The sequence below is a fragment of the Rhinoderma darwinii genome, chromosome 8 (assembly GCF_050947455.1).
Source record: "Rhinoderma darwinii isolate aRhiDar2 chromosome 8, aRhiDar2.hap1, whole genome shotgun sequence".
NCBI classification, from domain to species: Eukaryota; Metazoa; Chordata; class Amphibia; order Anura; family Rhinodermatidae; genus Rhinoderma; species Rhinoderma darwinii.
In genome coordinates, this window is record NC_134694.1 from 31,528,438 (window position 1) to 31,547,268 (window position 18,831).

Genomic DNA, 18,831 nt, shown 5'->3' on the forward strand with positions numbered 1-18,831 from the left:
ACATCATTATTGTGCCGTAGACAAAACAGAATCCAGTCTTGAAATGAAAATAAACACTATTGTGACATCATAACAATATAACACAGCCTACAATTAAGACAAGTGTTACTTGTGACATCATCATAATAGAAAATTGCCCTTTAAAGACAAACAAAACTGTGAAATCACAGCAATAGATAAAAGGTTATAAAAAAAAAAAGTCTCACAGTATAACAAAGACTAGAAATGCAAACAACTATTTTTATATTATCACATCTACCCCTTGGTGCTGTATTTTCATTTTTGTTTTTTTCTCCCCACATTCCAAAAGTCATAATTTTTTAATTCTTCTGTCGACAGGGCTTGTTTTCTGCAAGATGAGTTGTAGTTTTTAATGGTACTATTAATGTAACATATAATCAACTGGTAAATTTAAAAAAAAATCTTTGTGAGATGGAATGGGAAAAACAGCGATTCCTCCATTGTTTTTTGGGTTTGGTTTTTATGGACTCGGCAATAGCAATTATGTGAATCTATTTTTATATTACAATAGGGGAAAAATAGGATTAACAACTTTCATTATTTTTTAGTTTTTTTTTTAGTTCCCCCCCCCCTTGGGGACCTTAACCCGTTAGTGACCAGCCTATTTTAGGCCTTAATGACCAAGCAATGTTTTTCCATTGTCGCATTCAAGATCTATAACTTTTTTACTTTTCCGTCGACAAAGATGGTATAAGGATGGTGTAACAGGCATTAACTAGAGGCAGACCTGGGGGCCTTTGTTAAGTAACAATCGGCACCCCGTGATCGCGAATCGGGTGTGGAGGTGGGGTGAGAGAGGGAGTTCCCTCCCTCTAAAACCACTCAGATACGGCAGTCGCTATTGACCGCTGCACTTGTGGGGTTAAACAGGCGGGATCAATACTGATGTATCTGAGTACCTCCGGTAACTAAAAACAGGGAGCTTTAACTGCTCCCAAGCGCTCATATTTATTCAGATTTAGTACCGTAAAAAGGCACATACAATGAAGGAAATAAGTATTTGATCCCTTGCTGATTTTGTAAGTTTGCCCACTGTCAAAGACATGAACAGTCTAGAATTTTTAGGCTAGGTTAATTTTACCAGTGAGAGATAGATTATATAAAAAAAAAATAAGAAAATCACATAGTCAAAATTATATATATTTATTTGCATTGTGCACAGAGAAATAAGTATTTGATCCCCTACCAACCATTAAGAGTTCAGCCTCCTCCAGACCAGTTACACGCTCCAAATCAACTTGGTGGCTGCATTAAAGACAGCTGTCTTAAATGGTCACCTGTATAAAAGACTCCTGTCCACAGACTCAATTAATCAGTCTGACTCTAACCTCTACAACATGGGCAAGACCAAAGAGCTTTCTAAGGATGTCAGGGACAAGATCATAGACCTGCACAAGGCTGGAATGGGATACAAAAGCATAAGTAAGACGCTGGGTGAGAAGGAGACAACTGTTGGTGCAATAGTAAGAAAATGGAAGGCATACAAAATGACTGTCAATCGACATCGATCTGGGGCTCCATGCAAAATCTCACCTCGTGGGGTACCCTTGATCCTGTGGAAGGTGAAAGCTCAGCCGAAAACTACACGGGGGGAACTTGTTAATGATCTCAAAGCAGCTGGGACCACAGTCATCAAGAAAACCATTGGTAACACATTACGCCGTAATGGATTAAAATCCTGCAGTGCCCGCAAGGTCCCCTTGCTCAAGAAGGCACATGTACAGGCCCATCTGAAGTTTGCAAATGAACATCTGGATAATTCTGAGAGTGATTGGGAGAAGGTGCTGTGGTCAGATGAGACAAAAATTTAGCTCTTTGGCATTAACTCAACTCGCCGTGTTTGGAGGAAGAGAAATGCTGCCTATGACCCAAAGAACACCGTCTCTACTGTCAAGCATGGAGGTGGAAACATTATGTTTTGGGGGTGTTTCTCTGCTAAGGGCACAGGACTACTTCACCGCATCAATGGGGGATTGGATGGAGCCATTTACCGTCAAATCCTGAGTGACAATCTCCTTCCCTCCACCAGGACATTAAAAATGGCTCATGGCTGGGTCTTCCAGCACGACAATGACCCAAAACATACAGCCAAGGCAACAAAGGAGTGGCTCAAAAAGAAGCACATTAAGGTCATGGAGTGGCCTAGCCAGTCTCCAGACCTTAATCCCATCGAAAACTTATGGAGGGAGCTGAAGATCCGAGTTGCCAAGCGACAGCCTCGAAATCTTAATGATTTACAGATGAGCTGCAAAGAGGAGTGAGCCAAAATTCCATCTAACATGTGTGCAAACCTCATCATCAACTACAAAAAACGTCTGACTGCTGTGCTTGCCAACAAGGGTTTTGCCACCAAGTATTAAGTCTTGTTTGCCAAAGGGATCAAATACTTATTTCTCTGTGCACAATGCAAATAAATATATATAATTTTGATTATGTGATTTTCTTTTTCTTTTTTTTAATATAATCTATCTCTCACTGGTAAAATTAACCTAGCCTAAAAATTCTAGACTGTTCATGTCTTTGACAGTGGGCAAACTTACAAAATCAGCAAGGGATCAAATACTTATTTCCTTCACTGTACATCCGAATAAAGTCTGCTAGTGAGCACCATAAAAACACCTATGGGCGGTCACTAACGGGTTAAAATCGATCTTTCATCGATGATACCATATACTATAATACTTATGTTTTGCAGTTTATTGTACTTGTAACCAGCTATAGAAGCAGAAAGAAGACAGACCTGGGGGCATTCATTAGGCCCCAGGAGTCCATAACAACCTCCCCAGCTTCAATCACGAGTGGCCGATGAGCTTAGATGCCGCATTAGCTATTGACCACGGCATTTAGATGGTTAAAAGATCAGACTGTGTCAGTTATGTCACATGTTGCCAAGGAGATAAAACATAGTCTAGGAATAAACACGAACCCTATTGTGTCATCATCATAATGGAGCAGGGCATGGGAAGAAGTGCAATCCTAAACACAGCTAGGGAATAAAGACACAGACTACTGTGACATCACCCATACAGAACATATGCCAGGGAAACACAAAATACATCACAATAAAAAAAAGCCTATAAATAAAAAACACTATTGTAACATCATCATCATAATATAACACAGCATATAATGACAGGCTATTATTAGGACATCATCATAATAGAACACAGCCTAGAAATAAAGGCACATGCTATTGTGTAAATTAGCCAGCCAGTCCCATAGAAGATCATCTTAGTTGTGGCCGCTTCCTCTTATGCCGCTTGGTTTCACCGGCCTCTAATCTTCATGCTACTGTAAAACTTAGGGGGTAGCCTTGTAATCCATTCCTCCATGCATTCACTCCTGCTGAGGAAAACCAGTTGTGGAGTGTTGTGTGCATTGCAGTTACCACAGTGTCAGCCAAACTGCTTAAACAAGCAAATGGGTGCCGATCAACGAGCTGTCTCGTTGAACGGCACTCACTGCACCGGCCAAAATTGGCCGGTGTAATAGGGCCTTTAGCCTATCAAAGGATCCTTAAGTACTCTGGTCAGCCAATCTGACCCTGGATCAATCGTCTGGGAGGCTGCAGTTTTTCATGATTTAACCATTTGATCTAAATTGATGTACATTTATGTCACAAATGGGAGTTAATTTTCACATTCTGATATACATGTAGGTCAGGGTGACTACGTGGGCAACATGGGGAAGGTAACTGTGGTTCACAACTGCTCTCCTGCATTAACGGCTAGGATAAGAACAAACTAAGATCCCGGCTTGTAAAGCCCTAAAGCACATTGATCCATGTGGTAGGGGGCTCCCTTTGTCATGTTGGCCTTTACGGCTTTATGTGGACTGCCCTGGGCCCAGCAAAGTTCTCCAGTGCTTTCCAGTATCAATGTTGGTTAGGGCATACCTTATTTGTGCCTTAACAGATGCCTCTGCATTTTAAATACACAGGCAATAATGTAATGTCATATAGACATATGACATTACATTAAAGTTAAAAAACAATGTTTAAAAGTAAAAGTCCTCCTACGGAAATTAAAAATCATGGTAAAAGTAACTAAATAAAGTTAATAATATTAATAAATCATTTTTATGAAATAAAATTTCAAAACAGTCTAAAATACGCGTTAGAAATCACCCTCATTGTAACAACTCATGCAACTAAGTTGTATTTTATTAGGGTAAATGATGAAGTGTGGTAAAAAACAAACAAACAATGGCAGAATTACTTTTTCATGTAATCCGCCAAAATAAAAAATAATATAAATTGTCAGTTAACTTAAATACACTCACCTTTAAATTATACAAAACATACAGTATGTAGGCCTCAAAAAGCTATGTAGTCTTAAAAAGAAAAAAGTTATGTCTGGCAGAATGTGGGGAGGCAAAAGCTGGGGCACTTATAGTCTTGAATATTACTCTTTCCTGCGGCGCTAACTGCTCCCTGCCCCGCTGATCCTTTGGTCTTGTTACACGATCTTAACCATTTTAACATGTAAGTATATTGAAAATATCTGAGTTTTCTAATATATATGTTATGTAAAAGGCTTTTCCAAAATCTATCCGTAACTAGGAAAAAATGTTTAATTTCCATGGCTTTTAAATTAATTCAGTCCATTTAGCCATGTATTTTGTATATTTCCTACTAGTGGCACACAATTTATCACGTTTTGGAGTGGTGAATGCAGTTTTATTACATTCAAATATTACGCAATTTATCTTCTTTTCTTCTCCAAGTACAAAGACTTCCACTCTGGACTCTTCGGACCTCTGCTTGTCTGTCGACCTAAAGTCTTGAAGAGATCCAAGGTTCTTCAGCTATCAATGCGGGACTTCTCTCTTGTATTTATGGACATTAATGAGACTGAGAGCTGGTATTTCAAAGAAAACTGGCAGCAACATTGCCCTTTGGCTTGCGCTTCTGAAATTACTTTAACATTTTCCTGCCCTACAGCCTGTAATATGAAGAAAAGTTCTGAGGATTTGCAGCATGAACACATCTTTCATGGTATGTAATTCGTTATTAGAATGAGTAGCTCTGTACATAAATGAATCATCACCATTGTTTACTACATATTTCTGTGAACTCAACCTCTATTTATAACAAAACGCGTGGTTATCAAATATATATGCAAGGACATTGTAAGAAACGGTTACTACCTTTTGCTCTTTACCATGAAATCAGAAAAAAAGGGCTAAGTGTAGCTAGATATAGTGTAATTGAAAGAAAAAAACATTCCTGAGAAAACACACTGATACATTATGTTATGACTAGTGCAGGGCCTGATGGGGTGGTGTATTATTTAGGGACTCAAAAACACCAAGGAAAGAATCTTTGAGTCATGAACTGACCACCTCTGACTTTCATATGCGCCAATAGGGTTTGTCTTCATAACGCAAACCTTTAAAAATATTTTTCTAGTCGTTTATTTGGAGCATGATAGTAATATGAGAGCTCTTTTTTACATACTGGTGTAGTCTTCCACAAGTAACTGTTTGTGCCAATGTATGCACTACATTATTTTTCAAGTCTAAAACAGAAAACAACAAATCATTTTTATCCTTAACAATAAGCTTCTGCTACCCTTTTTATAGTATGTACATACAGGTCCGGTCTTACATTAGATGGTTCCCTGTGCGGTACATTTTGTTGGCTCCCTTATAGTGTAGTGTCATATAGTATGGTGCCCAAAAAACAGTGGCATACATTGGCCAAATAACACTTCCATATAGTTGCCTAATAATATTGCTATACAGTGCGGTACCACCATACACAAAAATAAGATACTGTGCAGTGCTTAAGTAGAAGTGCAACACAATGCCTTAGTACATTCAACTCTATAGTGCTCTAATAATAACAACATACCGTAACTAATAAAAAGTGCGATACAATAATAATACTGCAATACAATTAAGGCCTCATGCACACGACCGTAGCCAGGTGCACGGCCGTGATTTTCGGGTCGGCCGGCAGCGGACTGTCAGCTGCGAGCCGCCCGCAAATCGACAGTACTTTTAAAAAGAATTTTTTTTATTGTGCAAAAGTAGTAAAGCATAAAAAAACTATATCAATTTGGTATGGACGTAATCGTAAAGATCCGCAGAATAGAGTTACTATGTTACTATGTATACCACAGCGTACATTCAAGACGCAAAAAAGAATGACAGAATGTTTATTTTTATTCTATTACCCCCAAGAAAAGGTAATAAAAGTTAATCAATAAATTATTATGTACCCCAAAACAGTGAAATTTAAAAAATACAACACGTCTCGCAAAGCACAATCCCTCACACGTCTATGTCTACGGAAAAATAAAACAATTATAGCTTTGAAAATGCAACAATGAAAAAAACAGAAAAAATTGTTTGGTCATTCAGGCCTAAAGCGTTAATATGAGCAAAAATTATGATAATTAATAACAATGACCTTCCCAAGCTTTACACCACCTGTTTTGTATCCGGTCTTTTTTTTCTCTTTACAGCTCTATGCTCTATGTATATCAGCACTAACTTTCTTGTGATACAATTTGTAGGACTCCATTCTTATAAACATGGCACTATCCCCCTTTTGGCACTACTGTAATTTATTAAATAAAAATCCTCCATTATGTCATAAAATAGAACACATGATATATTTGCACCCACCTATATGTACTGTATATATAAATATTTTGGGTACTTTAAGGAAATGAGAACTCACTGAGAAATGATATGAAAAGCCCAAATAGCACAGTGTATCTAGTGTATTCCTCCGAGTGTGACAGGCATCCTCTGACGAAAAGCAGATTGCAGGGACTCCCGCTGCCAGAACCACCTGTGATCAGCTGGTTAATACAGAGCGCAAGCTACCAGCGGCGCTGAATCAGTAATAAAGCATTACACACCGCTCATAGAAATCCATGGACGATCCGTGTAATGCATGGCTGGACTGGGTCTGATATTGCAGTGGTTTTCCACTCCGGCTAATAGAGGTCCCAAGTGGGGGACACCTCTATTACATCAGTGTGCCCTAATAGTGCATTGTAACATTATACTAAGGACCATTAGTAAAGTATTTCAACACAGACCTGCGTGCATGGAGCCTGTATGGCAGCACACAGAAGTCTCGCTAGTACAGAGCCGCAGGGACTCCGTGTGGCACGGTATAATGCTTAATCGGGTGCCACTGGAAAATGCTTTATCGGGTGCCATACGTATAGAACTGATCTCCCCTAAAAATAATACTTCAAGTGGAGAATACCTTTGTACATACAGTATCAGATGGAGCATACCACAGTCTTTTGAAATCAGAGGTATACAAAGGTTCCGTAAGAGGCCATACACTTGTATGAGTGGCATATTATGACTCCATACAACTCAGAGGTTGTATGCTGTAACTCAGAGCGGTGTACATGCGGCCTTACGTGACACTTACTTGATTTGAATTGAAGATTTGCCAGCTCACTAATTTGGCAATTGGCTAACTTTTCATTGAAATTTTTTTTTTCCATATTTTCCCCTTTAAGACAATGGAGCGACTAAGGGTCCTCTTAGACAGTCCGACGTGGGCCATGTAAACGTGAGCCGATCAACAAGACATCTTGTTAATCAGCGCTGATTTGCTCCTTCAACAAGGGGTATGTATTGGGACAAGCGTTACGATTATTTGTCCCCATACATTTCTATCATGTCGGCAGTGCGTCTCCCTGCAGGACAACGATAATATTTTCGGCTGCATAACACAAACGATACAATCAGCCAATGAACGAGCGTTTGCTTGTTCATCGGCTAGATTATTGCCCTGTTTACACAGGACAAGGATCGGGAACGAGTATTCTGTGAACGTTCCTTTGCCCGATAATTGGCCCGAGTTAAAGGGCCTTAAGATACCTTTCCATATTTTAGCCTGTATTATCTTATACGGTGGAAATAGTTCTGTAATGAATGAAAATGGAAGATCAGCGATTTGTAAACTGACTAAAATCGGTAAACCTAATATCACTACTTGTGAACATCCCCATGTTCTCCTTATTGATGCTGCCAACAATGAAATTTTAAACTAAATTAATTTATTGCCATCTTTATATTGTAGCTATCAATGGATATGTTGGTGACACAACCCCTGGTCTGGTCCTGTCTTTGGAGAGAAAAGTACGATGGCATCTACTGAGTATAGGGAGAAAAGAAATAATTTCTATTCAATTTCATGGGAATATCCTTACACAACGGAGCCACAAAAATCATCCCATCAATATAGTAAACCTGTACCCTGGTAAGAAGGCAGAACTCTTGCATTGCTTTTTAGTCCAAAATGTAACATTATACAAACATTGTATCTTTATATTAGCATTTCTTATCTGGCCTTATATTGAATACACCTACTTAGTTCTCTATACAGGCTATATAAGTGGTATTTTTATGTAAGCCACCAACAAAAAATGGATGTCGTTGTGTGTTTATGTCAGTAAGCACAGCCACAACTGTTCTTTATGTGTTGGAATATGTCATCCCCCTTGGCAAACGGTTTGAAATTATTCAGCAATTTAAAACACAGCAACACAGGGGCTGAGAAATGGGTAAATTGTAAGAGCAACGAATATACATAATGTCAAAGTGAATAGATTTACATTTCATAATTTTGCAGTTTAATATGTATATAGGAAGAGTTCTGCCATAAGCTTTATTTAACTGAAACTGGACAAACCCATTAAAGGGTTTATGTGGGGACCGGAAGTTATTAGCAGTATACTCACTGCATTATATGAGTACACAGCTTATATACATTCCGGTCCCACGTCGCGCTGATTATGAGATTTTTATAGATTTTTATACTGCTGGCGGGGGACCAGAAGTCTAGTTGCACAGTCTTCCTTCATGACGACACGAATCTTTGTCATGTGACCAGCCCTGATGTACTCTATGTAATCGATCTAGCAGTAGTATATTGATTACATAGAGTACAGCGGGGCCGGTCACACGACGAAGAGTCGTGTCGTCATGAAGGAAGACTGTGCGCCCAGACTTCCGATCCCCGGCCAGTGCTATAAAAATCAATTAAAATCTCATAATCAGCGCGACCGGGGACCGGGAATATATATTAGTGAGTGTACTCACATACTGCAGTGAGTACACTGCTAATACTTTTCGGTCCCCACATAACCCCTTTAATGGTGGTGGTATGATATTATAGGTCTAGCAGAGGCTGTAATGTTCTATACATTCAGCAATGGGAGGTGGGGCTGGGGTCCGATAGAGAACTCTGCCCCATTAATCTAGAGAGAGTCTAGTTCATACATTGCATTTATATGTTCTTCTAAATATTATCTATGTTTCGTCAGGTGTTGGTGTCACCCTGGAGATGACGGCTCATACAACCGGTCTGTGGCATATAGAATCAGAGGCAGTGTATGAAAAGTATAAAATGAAAGCGCTTTACCTTGTATATGATCCACGTGAGTCCAAATTAAGATTTAAAATGACTGAAATTCAATAAAGTGTTATTATTTTTTTTTAAAGAGGTCACAGCTTATTGATTAACTAAAAATTTAAATAAAAATAAGTTGTCGTGTTAGGCTATGTTCAGATCACAGCTGACCTTTGGATTTCCGATTTGCAGTGCATCCACATGCGCTTTAACGCCATTTAATGTCACTTCTTTTTTTCAGCGACGTAGATTTCAAATCTGAAATCAATGGGAGGCCACGTGTGGGCAGATTTTATGTGGATTACGGCATGGAAAACAAGCGGATTTTGCGCCGAAATCTGCATGAAATTCCTTTGTGTGAACATGGTTCACTACAGAATGTACTACGTTTAAAAATTCCTCAGGGCAAGGAACAAAACCTTAAAATGGTATTCCAAAGAGAAGTATATGGTCCACTCACCATGCACTCAATATTCGTAGAAACCACGATCTTTATCATGTCAGTCCCATGCTCCACTTCGGCAGCAGGTAAGGCACTAAATGTAGAAAAGATGGCATCCGACACATGATCCACAAACTAAAATCAACATCCTTTATTTCATACCCTTAAAACAAGTAAAGCTTTCCTAGGAAGGACGCTTACACATTTCGAACAGGAGGCTCTTAATCATAGCTGACTTAAAAGGGTATTCCCATCTTATTGCTAGGACATAATTTTATAATTGGTGGCAGTTTGACTGCTGGGACTCCCACCAAGCCCAAGAAAAACTGTGAGATAACGGAAGGTGTCACAGTATTTAATTAACGCTGCTGCTACTTTATTCTGAGAATTTGGGGGGGGGGGGCCGGCAGTCAGACCCCCACTAAACAGGAAGTGATGGCATATCTGGATATTATGCCATGACTTCTATGGTAGAAAAACCCTGTATATATGCTTCACCAGAAAACAGGGTTTTAGTCCACTGGACAGGGTTTTAGTCCTCTGGAAGGGGATGCATTTTGGGGTGCCCAATGGTAAAATAAAAGATTGGGAATCACTGATTCCCAACCTTTTATTTTACCTTTGGGCATCCCAAAATGGATCCCTTTCCAGACAAGATCAATGTAACTATGGATTGCTAACTAAGCATTACACTAAGGATCCCTGAAAGGGCCATCTCTACTGAAAAAAAATAGGCCTTACTGCTGTCATCAGGGGAACTTCAGGCTCCTAGGAACACTAGGGTTACATGTATCTATGGTTGGGGAACACTGGTTCAGCTTGTTTGTTTTTGCCACTTAAAGGGGTTTTGCTATCAGAGACATTTATGACATATCCACAGGATATGTCACAAATGCCCGATAGATGCAGGTCCCACCCATGTTAGATGAAAACAGCGTAGCTCTCTGTGCTATGCTATTTCCGTAACTCCCATAGAAGTGAATGGCAGTTACGGAATCAGCGTAGCTCACATTTTTTAATCTAACATGGTCGGAAATCACACGCTTCAGCCGCAACACATAGCGGTAGAACAGGGTTTAGAGAGTCCCGTTCTAGAGATAGGTGCAGGTCCCATAAATGTCCCTGATGGGAAACCCCTTTAAGGACTTCATTTTTAAAAGTAACTATTGTAACCAGTTTAAGTATACTACACCTGTTCACATCATGTTTTTTTGCCTTCATTTGGCGTATACCCCAGGAAAAGCTCCCAACAAATACATTAAACATAGGCTGTGATGGATGCCTAACTGTGGCATCCGTCATACATAGGCTATAATGGTATCCGTTTAACGGATATGTCATGAAAAGGGGTCATGAGTGTTCATGTATCCGTTAAACAGATATCATTACAGTCTATTGGTGATGGATGCCACTGTTAGTGTAATGACGGGGTAAGGAGACAGACAGGTGAGCCCTAATCTACCCGCCACTCAGTCCCTGCCTACTTGCACGACCCGTCCTAGGCGACGGCGTGCAACTGTGCGACTGTCTCTCGTGCATGTATTGAGCGTAGGGACCAACAGACAAGGGTACACAGAAGCTAAGGGAAATGGGGCAGTTGCCCATGGCAACACCGTGAGCAACAAGAGTAGTAAACGAGCCGAGTCAAACCAGGAGTGTACGAGGTACCAAACGCAGAGCAGGAGCGTTGTCAGTAAAGCCAGGGTCAAAATGAAGCTGAGGTCAATAGTATTAGCTGGAACAGCAGAGCCAGGAAACAAGAGAGAATCACAGGCAAAGACAAGAAGCAAATGAAGGTATACATAGACCGAGGGCGGGAGCTAGAACCGTCTGGCCAGGCTGTGATAGGTTCTCCCACTCCTCAGCCTACCAACCTGAGTGAACCGATAAAAACAAGGGGACATAGAGTGTGTACGTCATGAGGCACAAAGTGTATAGCCAGGTAGAAGCCTATTTGTGACGCCTTGATAGTTCATAGAGCGGGCTACCCTGCTTGCTATGCCAAACAACAACACACCATGCTCTCCCAGCATCAAAGACCCAGCTGTGTCCAAGAGAAGCGAATATACGTAGTAATGAAAAATACCTGGGGTATTAGTAATCATTTTGGCCAAAAGTACGCAAGCTCGCAATCCACGACAAGGATCCCCAGACTTGCGAGTCACTAACTTCTTAAATGAAACAGAATGTTCCTGATGTACAGACAGAACAGATAAAAACAAGGGGACATATACAAAACCACCGAAAAAGGCCATACTTACAAATGGACACAGCCTGGTCAGAAACGCTGATGAAGGAGTGAGCAGGTGCTTTAAATAATAATAGCCACTCCCACTGGTCTTGAGGGGAGTGGTGTATGGTGCATGGGATGTGTAGTAAGAAATAATAAATGAATAGTGTGTGTGCAAGTGTAATACTATAAGTGAAATATAGGGGGCAGAAATGAGTGAAGTGCCCCAATAGAAATAAATGGATAATGGGGTGCAAGTGTGTGAAACGTGGAGGGATAGTGTGTACGGCATGAGGCACAAAGTGTATAGCCAGGTAGAAGCCTATTTGTGACGCCTTGATAGTTCATAGAGCGGGCTACCATGCTTGCTATGCCAAACAACAACACACCATGCTCTCCCAGCATCAAAGACCCGGCTGTGTCCAAGAGAAGCGAATATACGTAGTAATGAAAAATACCTGGGGTATTAGTAATCATTTTGGCCAAAAGGACGCAAGCTCGCAATCCACGACAAGGATCCCCAGACTTGCGAGTCCCTAACTCCTTAAATGGAACAGAATGTTCCTGATGTACAGACAGAACCGATAAAAACAAGGGGACATATACAAAACCACCGAAAAAGGCTATACTTACAAATGGACACAGCCAGGTCAGAAACGCTGATGGAGTGAGCAGGTGCTTTAAATAATAATAGCCACTCCCACTGGTCTTGAGGGGAGTGGTGTGTGGTGCATGGGATGTGTAGTAAGAAATAATAAATAAATAGTGTGTTTGCAAGTGTAATACTATAAGTGAAATATAGGGGGCAGAAATGAGTGAAGTGCCTCAATAGAAATAAATGGATAATGGGGTGCAAGTGTGTGAAACATGGAGGGATAGTGTGTACGTCATGAGGCTCAAAGTGTATAGCCAGGTAGAAGCCTATTTGTGACGCCTTGATAGTTCATAGAGCGGGCTACCCTGCTTGCTATACCAAACAACAACACACCACGCTCTCCCAGCATCAAAGACCCGGCTGTGTCCAAGAGAAGCGAATATACGTAGTAATGAAAAATACCTGGGGTATTAGTAATCTGAGTGGTAGCAGATCGAGTCACTCTAACAGACCTAGGAGCAGATGCAGACTGATTAACCATGGGCGTTGACACAGAAGCTGTGTCTGGCAGATCCTTTACAGTACCCCCCCTTTTATGAGGGGCCACTGGACCCTTCCTAGGTGGACCTGGCTTATTGGGGAACCGAAGATGGAACCTCCTGAGCAATACCCAAGCGTGAACATCCCGGGCAAGTACCCAAGTCCTCTCCTCAGGCCCGTAACCTCTCCAATGGACCAGGTACTGGAGGGAACCTTGGACCATCCTGCTGTCCACAATCTTGGCCACCTCAAATTCTACCCCTTCAGGGGTGAGAACAGGGACCGGAGGTTTCCTCGAGGTAACCAAGGACGGGGAGCAGCATTTAAGGAGGGAGGCATGAAACACGTCGTGTATTTGAAAAGACGGGGGTAACTCCAGCCGGAAGGAGAAAGGGTTGAGGACCTCAATGACCTTGTACAGCCCTATAAACCAGGGAGCTAATTTTTTGGACCGAACCTTAAGGCGCAAAATTTTTTAAGACAGCCACAGCAGATCCCCGACCACAAACAAGGGGTTAGCAGAACGTCTTCTATCTGCCTGAGTATTTTTTATGCTCTGGGACGCCTCTAGGTTCTTCTGAACCTGGGCCCAGACTGTGCACAGTTCCCGATGAACGACATCTACCTCGGGATTGTTGGAACCACCAGGTGAAACGGAGGAGAACCGTGGATTAAACACAAAATTACAGAAACGGGGGAGACCCCTGACGAGTTACTGACCCGGTTATTAAGGGAAAATTCGGCGAGGGGAATGAAGGAGACCCAATCATATTGACAGTCAGAGATAAAACACCTTAAATATTGTTCTAGAGACTGATTAGTCCTCTCAGTTTGGCCATTAGTTTCAGGATAGAAGGCCGAGGAGAAGGACAGATCAATCTACAACTTTTTACAGAAAGCTCCCCAAAACAATGAAACAAATTGTACCCCTCTGTCAGAAACAATATTGACAAGAACCCCATGGAGACGCAGGATGTGTTTGACAAACAAGGTAGCTAACGTCTTGGCATTGGGTAGTTTCTTGAGGGGCACAAATTACTTACTAAAGCGGTCTACTACAACCCACACCACCGACTTGCTTTGAGATGAAGGCAGATCGGTGATAAAATCCATGGAGATATGGGTCCAAGGTCTCTGGGGAATGGGCAAAGAACATAGTAAGCCCGCTGGTCAGGACCTGGGAGTCTTGGACCTAGCACAAATTTCACAAGCGGCGACGTAGGCCTTAACATCTTTAGGCAACCCAGGCCACCAATAGTTTCTAGCAATGAGGTGCTTGGTACCCAGGATGGTCAGATAGTGCAGAGTCATGATTTTCCCTGAGTACCCTTAGCCGGAATTGCAGGGGAACAAACAGCTTGTTCTCAGGAAGGTTCCCGGGAGCTGAACCTTGATCAGCCGCAATTTCTAAGTCAAGAATCAACAGAGGATATTATTATACCTGGGGGCAAAACACAAGCAGGATCTTCCTCCGAAGGAGGGCTGGCCATGAAGCTACCTATAGACCTATAGACCCAGCCCTATAGGTGACCACAAAGTTGAATCTAGTAAAAAACAACGCCCATCGAGCTTGTCTCTGGTTTAGCCTCCGGGCAGATTCTAGGAAAACCAGATTTTTGTGGTCGGTAAGCACCGTTACCTGGTGCCTAGCCCCCTCCAAGAAGTGGCGCCACTCTTCAAATGCCCATTTAATGGCTAAGAGTTCACGGTTGCCCACGTCATAGTTACTCTCAGTGGGCGAGAACTTCCTGGAGAAGTAGGCACAGGTACGGAGATGGGTGAGGGACCTGGTACCCTGGGACAAGACAGCACCCACTCCCACCTCGGTGGCGTCAACCTCCACGATGAATGGCTCCATTTGGTTAGGCTGAATCAGCACTTGGGCAGAGATAAAGCACTTCTTAAGGATCTCAAAAGCCTGGACCGCCTCCGGAGGCCAGTGGAGGAGATCAGCACCTTTGCGAGTAAGATCCGTAAGAGGCTTAGCGATGACCGAGAAGTTAGCAATGAATCTCCTGTAATAATTAGCAAACCCCAGGAAGCACTGTAACGCCTTCAGGGAGGCAGGTTGGACCCATTCAGCCACAGCCTGAACCTTGGCAGGGTCCATGCGGAATTCATTAGGAGTGAGGATTTGACCCAAAAATGGTATCTCCTGCACCCCAAACACACATTTTTCGGATTTAGCAAAGAGTTTGTTTTCCCGAAGGGCCTGGAGCACCTTCCTGACATGCTCAATGTGGGAGGACCAGTCCTTGGAAAACACAAGTATGTCACCAAGGTACACTACAAGAAATACCCCCAGGTAGTCTCTTAAAATCTCATTTATGAAATTCTGGAAGACCGCGGGAGCATTACACAACCCAAAGGGCATGACGAGGTATTCGAAATGACCTTCGGGCGTGTTAAACGCAGTCTTCCACGCATCCCCTTCTCTGACTCGGATAAGGTTATAAGCCCCCCGAAGATCAAGCTTAGAGAATCATTGGGCCCCCTGAACCTGATTGAAGAGATCAGGAATCAAAGGAAGGGGATACTGATTCTTTACAGTGACCTTATTCAAGTTTCGGTAATCGATGCATGGCCTAAGACCACCATCCTTCTTCCCTACGAAGAAGAAACCAGCACCTACCGGAGAAGTAGAGGGGCGAATGAAACCCTTGGCCAGGCTTTCCTGGATATAATCTCTCATGGCCTCACGTTCGGGACAAGAGAGTTTATCTCCTGGTACCAAATCGATTGCGCAATCGTATTCTCTATCAGGAGTTAACACTTCGGAGGCCTTTTTAGAAAAAACATCAGCGAAGTCCTGAATAAACTCAGGTAGAGTGTTCACCTCCTCAGGGAGAGAAATAAAATTAACAGAAAAACAGGACGTCATGCATTCATTACCCCATTTAGTAAGATCCCCAGTACTCCAGTTAAATGTGGGATTATGCATCTACAACCAGGGAAGGCCTAAAACCAAATCGGACGATAATGCATGCATCACCAGTACAGCACACTGCTCCAAATGAATGGAGCCAACAATGAGTTAAAAAACAGGGGTATGCTGCATAAAATAACCATTGGCAAGTGGAGTGGAGTCGATACCCACTACCGGGACAGGTTTAGGCAAATCAATCAATGGCATGGCTAGAGACATAGCAAATTCCACAGACATAATATTAGCAGAGGACCCTGAATCCACGAAGGCACTGCCGGTGGCAGACCTACCCTCAAAAGAGGCCTGAAAGGGAAGCAAGATCTTATTAGGTTTCATATTTACGGGAAATACCTGTGCGCCCAAGCGACCTCCCCGATGGTTACTTAGGCGCGGAAGTTTTCCGGCTGCTTATTCTTACGCCTAGGACAGTTGTTCACTTGATGCTTGTCATCCCCACAGTAGAAGCAGAGACCATTCTTCCTGCGGAGCTCTCTACGTTGTTGGGGAGACACGGAGGCCCCGAGTTGCATTGGTTCATCTGAGTTTTCCGTGGAAGAATGAAGCAACGGAACCTCGGGAGCCATCATAGGGGAGCCAGAGGAGAAGGCACAAAAACGTTCAAGTCGTCGTTCCCTGAGATGTCGGTCAAGACGTACCGCTAAAGCCATAACCTGATCTAGAGAGTCAGAAGAGGGATAGCTAACTAACAGGTCTTTCAGGGCGTTCGACAGACCGAATCTAAACTGGCACCTCAAGGCAGGTTCATTCCAGCGAGAAGCTACACACCACTTCCTAAAGTCAGAACAGTACACTTCAACGGGTCTCTTACCCTGACGTAAGGTCACCAGCTGACTCTCGGCAAAGGAAGTCTTGTCAGTCTCGTCATAGATGAGCCCGAGAGCGGAAAAAAAAAGGTCAACAGAGTTTCGAAAGTTCAGGGGCGTCAGGAGCCAAGGAGAAGGCCCATTCTTGGGGGCTGTCCTGGAGCCGGGAGACAATTATACCCTCTCGCTGGCTCTCAGAACCTGAGGAGTGAGGCCTTAGACGGAAATAGAGTCTGCAACTCAACCGAGGGGGGAAAAAAGTCTTCCGGTCCTCTGAGAACCAGTCAGGCAACTTGAGATGGGGTTCAAGAGGCGAGGTGCAGGGCACTAGCTGGTTAGCATCACCCTGCTCGCACCTCTGAGTCAGGGCTTGGACCTGTAGGGAGAGACCCTGCATTTGCTGAGCCAGGGTCTCAAGAGGGTCCATTGTAGTAGGAACCAGGGTAGAAAAGGTATATGGGCCTGTGATTATGTAATGACGGGGTAAGGAGACAGACAGGTGAGCCCTAATCTACCCGCCACTCAGTCCCTGCCTACTTGCATGACCCGTCCTAGGCGACGACGTACAACTGGGCGACGGTCCCTACACTCAATACGTGCACGAGGGACAAAACAGACAAGGGTACACAGAAGCTAAGGGAAATGGGGCAGTTTCCCACGGCAACACCGTGAGCAACAAGAGTAGTGAACGAGCCGAGTCAAACCAGGAGTGTACGAGGTACCAAACGCAGAGCAGGAGCATAGTCAGTAAAGCCAGGGTCAAAATGAAGCTGAGGTCAATAGTATTAGCTGGAACAGCAGAGCCAGGAAACAAGAGAGAATCACAGGCAAAGACAAGAAGCAAATGAAGGTATACATAGACCGAGGGCGGGAGCTAGAACCGTCTGGCCAGGCTGTGATAGGTACTCCCACTCCTCAGCCTACCAGCCTGCGTGGTAGCAGATCGAGTCACTCTAACAGACCTAGGAGCAGATGCAGACTGATTAACCACGGGCGTCGACACAGAAGCTGTGTCTGGCAGATCCTTTAGGCTGGGTTCACACAACCTATTTTCAGACGTAAACGAGGCGTATTATGCCTCGTTTTACGTCTGAAAATAAGGCAAACATCTGCCCATTCATTTGAATGGGTTTGCCGACGAACTGTGCAGACAACCTGTCATTTACAGCCTCATCAAAAGAAGTGCAGGACACTTCTTTCAGACGTAATTTGAGCCATTCTTCATTGAACTCAATGAAGCCCAGCTCTAAATTTACGGCTGTCAGAGAAGCCTCGCAAAATGCGAGAAGGAGGAATTACGTCTGAAACGAGGCAGCTGTTTTCTCCTGAAAACAGTCTGTCTTTTCAGATGTAAAAGCCTGCTACCGTGTGCACATACCCTCACAGTTAGGCATCCGCTTAATGCATCTGTCACGATAAGCTCTCCATCCGTTTAAGCTCTCCATCACTTTTTTGGCGTCTGTCTGACAATGAAGCCCTATGGAAGTGTTAAGTGTGTATGTCGGGAACTTTCCAGAAGCACACGCTAAATGTAGGGCCACAACGTGTGACCAATCCTTACATTTCCTATAGTTGCTTTGCCTTGTTTTATAGTGTGCAATTATTTTTAATGGTTGAGTAACAATAAATGCATCATAATGAGGGTCAGTTTCAACGTTGCATAAATACTGCAAATTTTCCGCAACGGAATTCGTTTGGAAAATCCACAGCAAATAGTGTAGCAGCAAAGTGGATGAGATAAAACAAACCTAATCCACATGCTGCGTGAATACTGAGAGGAAAAAACGCTCAGAAATTGACCTGCGGTGCGGAATTTTATTCTGCATCATGTCAATTGTATTTGTGTAAATGCTGCTTAAATA

At 42.9% G+C, this 18,831-nt stretch overlaps 1 protein-coding gene across 1 annotated transcript in view; it reads left to right on the forward strand.

The window, feature by feature from the left end:
* Positions 1-18,831, forward strand: part of F8 (coagulation factor VIII) — a 145,519-nt gene that overhangs the window by 70,728 nt on the left and 55,960 nt on the right. Inside the window, exons 17-19 of the mRNA XM_075834232.1 lie at positions 4,747-5,017; positions 8,081-8,260; positions 9,327-9,440. Coding sequence (XP_075690347.1) covers positions 4,747-5,017; positions 8,081-8,260; positions 9,327-9,440 — 565 coding nt within the window. The remainder of the gene's footprint in view (positions 1-4,746; positions 5,018-8,080; positions 8,261-9,326; positions 9,441-18,831) is intronic.